The sequence below is a fragment of the Crinia signifera genome, chromosome 6, assembly GCF_055691185.1.
Source record: "Crinia signifera chromosome 6, ASM5569118v1, whole genome shotgun sequence".
In the NCBI taxonomy this organism is placed as follows: Eukaryota; Metazoa; Chordata; class Amphibia; order Anura; family Myobatrachidae; genus Crinia; species Crinia signifera.
Window position 1 is genome coordinate 175,549,756 of NC_139222.1, and position 6,810 is coordinate 175,556,565.

At 46.1% G+C, this 6,810-nt stretch overlaps 1 protein-coding gene across 1 annotated transcript; it reads left to right on the forward strand.

The window, feature by feature from the left end:
* Positions 1-797: 797 nt before the first annotated feature.
* On the forward strand, positions 798-6,601 carry LOC146009680 (uncharacterized). The gene is made up of 3 exons (XM_083150138.1): positions 798-966; positions 1,859-2,296; positions 6,552-6,601. The coding sequence occupies exons 1-3, from the start codon at positions 798-800 to the stop codon at positions 6,599-6,601; spliced, it is 657 nt and encodes a 218-aa protein (XP_083006264.1).
* Positions 6,602-6,810: the final 209 nt, after the last annotated feature.

Here is a 6,810-nt window from a genome sequence, read left to right on the forward strand (position 1 = left end):
GTAATTTACTGACAACTAATGGCTACTTGAATTGTCCTCTTTGTGTCAGCCTCCTTTTTTTTGTTTAATAAGAAACTTTTCCCTTGCCAAGGCCTAATTTATACCCCTTTCAGACAGAAAAAAAGACCTGGTAATTTCCCTGCTCTTGCCGTGTCGACACAGGTTTTTCTTCTGTCTGAAAGGGTCAACACGGGTCTAAAGTTCCGGGACTTCGACCCAGGTATTTACCTGGGTTTTTCCCGTGTCAGACACATGTTTGCGGCTGTGTGAAAGGGTCCGACCCGTGTTTTTCTCCCGACTATTGAAAAATCATGCTGATTGGCTGTGCAGCATGGCGCTGCGTGATTGGCTGATCTTTACAGGTTCCCTGATTGGCTGAGCGCACGTGGCAGAGGCGTGCAGCGCAGCAGTAAATGGCCATGGCACACTGGAAAGATGAGGAGATCCGTGAGCTGCTCAGTGTCAGAGGGGAGGAAGAAATCCGAAAACAGATTACTGGCACAGTGAAGGACGCTGTAGTCTACACCAATATTGCCAAGGTCCTCACTTCAAGGGGCATTGTGCGTACCCAGCAGCAGGTGGTCAACAAACTAAAAGCTCTGCGCAGGTACTACAACAAAGTTTGTGACAACAACAGGAGGAAAAGTGGTGCTGGGAGGATGGAATGGGTTTACTTCGACCAATGTAACGAGGTCTTTGGCAATTCTGCCCTGGTGAACCCTGTTGCCATATCATCATCCAGTGCAGCTTCATCACGGAGCATATCTCCAGAATGCAGCCCATCTTGCCCACCTATAATGGAGTTGGAAGACAGCATAGACAACAGCATCCCTGATCCTATTGCTGCCATGGAGGACACAATTGATCCAATAGAGGCTGAGGTTGAGGACAGTGGAGCCAGCACCATTACTCCATCTGGGACACCCACTCCTGCACAGACTGAGACCCCAACGTTGCGTCGTAACAGTAAGTTTTTCAAGTATTGTTTGTGTATCTATTTTAATAGATGTACAGGGGGCTATAGGTATCAGCAGGCCTTTAATGCCCCACATGCTGGTACCTGTGGTTCTCACAAGTATCAGCATGTGTTGCAGGCTTCCTGGGACCTGTAGTCCCACTGTAACACAGGTAACAACCCCGCACCCACTACTACAGCACACGTGGGAACCAGTAGTAGTCTCTCTCTCTCTCTCTCTCTCTCTCTCTCTCTCTCTGGGCGAGATGTACTAAAGGGAAAATGCGGTAAAACCCCCGTTTTACCGCATTTTCCTATGTACTAAAACCCGTTCGCCACGTCACCGCAGGGCAGGGTATCGCCACCTTTGGGTGGCGATACCCTATAGAAGCCTATGGGCTTCTTTTCGCCGCCCGCCGCGTCGCCGCAACCCCGCCGCCTCGCCGACCCCCCCTTTCCCCCCTCCCTTGGGCTTACCTTCTTGCAGGTCCTCCTGGACCCCGGAAGGTAAGCCCTTCCTCCCCCTAGCAACGCAGCCGGACGTCCTTCCGGCTGCAGGGGGAGGAGGAAGCGCCGGGGACAGCTTGCTTAGCTGTCCCCGGCGTGTAGGCAGCAGAAGCCGGCTGGGAGGTGACGGAGACCCCCAGCAGACCACAGTACAGGTATCGCGGGGGGCCTCCGTCACCGCATCGCGATGCCAGCCGCATATGTTAGTACATATGCGGCGGCATCGCGGCGGGGGGGGCGCGAAGGGCGGCGATGTATTTTAATACATCCCGCCCTCTCTCTCTCTCTCTCTCTCTCTCTCTCTCTATATATATATATATATATATATATATATATATATATATACACACTGGCATGGCAGCTATTCGATTGTAATGATTTTTCCTTTATTTTTAGTATTTGATGTACCTGCAAGGAAGAAAAAACCGTCAAAGATGGAGCTTGCTACGCGCTCAATGTCAAGAATCCTGGTAGATCATCTCCGAGAGTCCGATCTTGAATTTCAAACTCAAGAGGATGCCCGACTGCAGCGCTTCTTTGACAACGAGAGACAGTTGCAAGATTCCTTTCTCACACAGTTGGTGGGTCTGCACGAACGCATAGCGCGTGAAAATCGAGATGCACAGATGACCTTCCTTACCAATATGGTGTCTACATTACAGAATCCGCACCCTTACAAGCTGTGTAGTCCGTACGCTGAGGGTGATTATTGTAATCCTCCACACAGAGGCCATACATTTATGCCTTCAAATTCAAGCCAAACTACTGTGCAGGGCCAAGGGCGTAGTTATACTGAAAACATGGGCAATAATTTTTCACATGCCACACAGCTAAGTAGGCCACATGCCAATACCAGTCCACAGGAGACAGTGCATGATACTGTCAATGGCACAGGATATAGTAGGCAATATGGCAATGTGAAAAATTATGCTGATGATTCAGTGAATGCCAGTAATCATAACACTCCTGTTAGCACTGTAATCAGCACTGCCTACAGGCATTTGTAGTAATGTTGCTATATGGTTGTTCTTTTTATATTTTTTCTGGGCTCGTTCAATTTTTCTTGCTTAAAAAGTGGCACTTACAAGGCCCGTTAAATGCTGTGTTCCATTTTAATGTACACAGTAGAGTATTGTGGTTCTTTAGTTTATGAGCCTGAAAAAAGTTAATTTGGTTCTTCAGTTTGGAGCTGAATCAAAGTTCTCAAACTTTTTTTATATTTAAATGTGTACAAATAGAGTATACTCTAGATATGTGGCTGAACATAATCTATAATGTGTAAACAGTATGCCTTCTTCTTTATCTTTAAGGCAATAAAAAAATTCCCTGTTTGGGGCTTATATTTATATATTTATATTTTTTTGGGGTGTACTAAGGGCTATTTCACACACTCCGACTCCTGTCGGATGGCGAAACCCTGCACGGCCAAGAAGCCGTGCCACACACCGTAGTTAATAATGGGCACAGATGTGACCATTCACCCAGGCCGCCTGGTTTCAGCCGGATCCCATCATTGTAAACTGCTGTGTGCGGCACAGATTCCTGGCCGTGCGGGTTTTCACTGCCCGGCAGGAGCCAGAGTGTTTCGAATTGCCCTACAGCACAGGTCTTCAACCTGTGGCCCTCCAGATGTTGTGAAACTACATGTCCCACCATGCATTGCCACATTTTTTCCTATAGTAGGATGGCAAAAAAACTCAGGGCATGCGGGGACATGTAGTTCCACAACATCTGAAGGGCCACAGGTTGAAGACCTGTGCCCTACAGGTACCAAAAATTGCAAATACAAGTGTTTATCTATATATACAGTGCCGGATGAAAATGTGTGGCTGCTGGACAGTCAGACTAGGTGTGTGTCTCCCCTATACAATACCAGCTTGGATGGCAGCACAACCTATTCACCCACCACTGATAGTAGACCTATGCTAAATACATATTCTACCTCGTGTTGCAATAGTTCAATGTTGTTTCAGTGTTGAAAGGGTATTTATGACCACTAAAGATTTATATTTGAAAACATTTTATATTTAAAGTGAACTGCATAAAACATATTTTGTGAAAAATAAAACAAGTTCTTTCAAACATACAACCAATGTGTCCTTGTACTTCTACTGTGTCATAGTATTTAGGTTAATAGAGAGGGTGTTCTGCAACTTGTCAGCCATGTTTAATGCAATGCAGTGAGCAGACACCTCCCACTTTTCATGACCTCATCTCTGTGTGCCTTTAAAACTGTCCTTTTCTTATGACACACAGAGTTTTGCAGGAAAAATCCGGCTTCTGTGTGAAAGGGGTCGACACGGGAAATACCCGGGTTTTTGCTCCTGTGTGAAAGGGGGTCAGCCCCTTGCTGTCTAGTTGTACCCGGGTTTTTGTATCCGGGAAATACCTGGGTTTTTGGGATTTTTCTGTCTGAAAGGGGTATAACACATGTATTATGGTAAGTCCAACTTGGATTGTTTTACAGGATTCAGTAGCTGACACATTATTTTTTAAATACTGACGCTACGGACAAACCCAATGATTCAGTTCGAGTTCCAGGTGCTGCTTTTTATCTTTTGCTGCCTCAACCTCACTATGGGGGTTATTCTGATTCAGTCGGACGGCTGCGTGTACGGCCGGCCAATGTTTTGTGTGTTTGCATGTGCAGAGGCGCTTCTGCGCGTGTGCGAATGGCCTCACACGTCCAAACATGGCGTGAATTCCATGCAGAAAACAATCGTACGGAATCATCCGAGCAGGGGGTGGAGAGTGGTGTGAAGGGCTGTTTGGGCTCATTACCATATGCGTACGCCCCGCGTTTCATGGGCGTTCCCATGAAAACGCTGGGCATACGTATGGTAATCCGGCCATGACGCATGTGTGGGGGGCGGACAGCTAACATAGCCCGATGTCAGCTGCCCGCCCATATCCCTGCTTTCGTACGGAAAAATGTCCAAGTGGTCTGGAGCACTCGTGGCTGCCTGACCACTCAGTACATCATTCGATGGTCGGCGACCATCGGAGGATGGGGGAGGTTCTCACAGGCCAGCGAGTGGGTGTTGACATGAAACATCCACTCGCGATGCATTTGCTTGGCATCCTACCGCATTCGGACGGTGTGAGCGATGCATACAATAGGCGGGGTTAAGAACACTCGGTGCCCGTCCGTAATACGCAACCGTCCGAGTAAATCCGAATAAGGGGCTTTTACTTGACGGGTGTTTTCTTTTCATCCATTTGTCATACCTTACCCACATTCATCAAAATTATGACTTTCACATATAGGTGTCTTTATGTGGCTTACCAGTACTCACGGTTGGATATGTGTAGTAACTCTCATAGCGGTTTCTTTATCCGTAAGTGAGGTAGGAGCATCCATATTCCTGGGACACGCATATTGTTTTTAGCAAAAAAAGTCTAGCGCCATCTATCTCACAAAACATATTTTTTTCCCAACCCAATGATTCAGTTGCTTATAAGTAAATGATTGTAGACCAGAAACCTGATCACATCTATATAAGGTACCAGTAAAGATTTTCAATCAGGGAACCCTCAGGGGTAGATTTACTTACTGTAAGTGTCTAAAAGAAAAATAATTTATGTTGCCCATAGCAACCAACCAGATTTTGTCGAACATTTTCTTGGTTGCAGCAGAGAAATAACAGACAAAATCTGATTGGCTGTTATGGGCAACATTGCCTCTTTTTCTTTTAGATGCTTAAGTAAATTTACCCCTCGTTCTCGGTGCTACATCTTGGTGTGTAGACTTTGTAAGTGAGAGGGTTAATCCCTGATTATACGTGTTGCATAAACTAGGCCACTGCTGAAAAGTTTCTGCACCACTGAGCTCCCAGTAAGATAATGCAGAGCGATATCTCTCAGAAAATGGAGATATCTGAAAATGTGAAGCATTTCTGCAGGAGAGAACTGTGGCTTTCCTGGAGGCTGGAGAGTGGTGTGCAGTGGGGAAGGGGCTTAGGATGGCCTTATATTTGATTCCTATAGAAATGATTTATTATAAGCAGTTTCAGATAAAGCAACTGTTCTAGATAAATAACTTATTTACCAGAACCACTTAATCTTTAGGTATTGATAGCACTGATGACAGCTTTCAGTAGACAGTATAACCCTCATGCATGACCCATCCCAAAATCTAAAAGTGATGGATTGTGGACACATAAAACAACTGTGTGTGGTGTAGATTTTCGGTGTGAAAGTTTTGGGTGGGCATCTCGGGTGCAGTGGTGTAGGGTGACCACTACCTCTGCTGAATTACTGGCTTCTATCTCGGTTCCAGATGATGTACATATGCACATTCTTTTGTTATGATCTGCACTGACACTTTAGTGCACTGTCTCATTGGCTTTGCTCTCATAGGGGCCCATTTATCATGATTGCATTTACAATGCGATCTGGGCGGAATATTACCGCCCAGGATCACATTGTAAAATGCAATCATATCACCGGAATGTATGAAAGTTGAGGGCGCAGGGACAGGGCTCCGATAGGAGCCCGTCCCTGCGAAGCCCTAACCCGGAAGCCGGGAGGTCAGCGCATGCGCGATTATGCGCTGACCCCCGCCGACCCTTCTTACCGCACTGCCCAGCTCGGGCAGTGCGAAGTGTAGCCATAGGCTATTTTGGGCTATCGCCACATTACAATGGCGATAGCCCAGGGCTGCCCGATGTTGATACATCGGGCAGCTTCACATCCCCCATAGAAACCTATGGGGGATGCGGCCGGCGGCGCTGCAGGGAGGATCGCAGCAGGGATCGGAGATCTCTGCGGCCCATAGTCTGTGATTGGCTGCAATGTAATAGGATGAGAGATTCAGAAAGTGAGAGATTTGTTGAGAAATCTCCAGTTTTTTTAAAGCGGCAATCATTTACACTGCAATACCAGTTTGATTTTGGAAAAAAACTGGAGATTTCTTACCAAATCTCTCACTTTCTAAATCTCTCATCCTATTACATTTCACCCCTTGTGTCTAATTGGCCACACAGTACACCATCATCGCAGGGGACATTCACAGACTCCTGTCCCTGGAATTGTTTACCCCCAGATGAATAATGGTAATTTCTAATTAACAGCCTGTTTTGCCTTGCAGTCGATGAAAACCTTACAGTGACGCAAGATATAACTGAGGCTGATAAATAGAAGTGTCCTTTACCCATCTGGAGGGATATGTGGCACCATATGACCAGGAAGCTCCAGAAAATTGGGTGGGACTCCCAGCTACCTGAAAAGTGGGTAAAAAAAATCAAAGAGTGTACCAGCGCTGGCTGTGAACAGGAAAAATACAAATACAATATAAATTATTTAAAAAAATAGGGAATGGTTTCTTTTAAAATTAACAGTTTTAATTA

Excerpts from the sequence above, each read along its gene's own strand:
- LOC146009680 (XM_083150138.1), top strand. The coding sequence starts at position 798 with ATGGAGTTGGAAGACAGCATAGACAACAGCATCCCTGATCCTATTGCT. Across the intron at positions 967-1,858 it reads CCCAACGTTGCGTCGTAACA|TATTTGATGTACCTGCAAGG; the intron begins GTAAGTTTTTCA and ends CTTTATTTTTAG. Across the intron at positions 2,297-6,551 it reads TTCACATGCCACACAGCTAA|TCGATGAAAACCTTACAGTG; the intron begins GTAGGCCACATG and ends TTTGCCTTGCAG.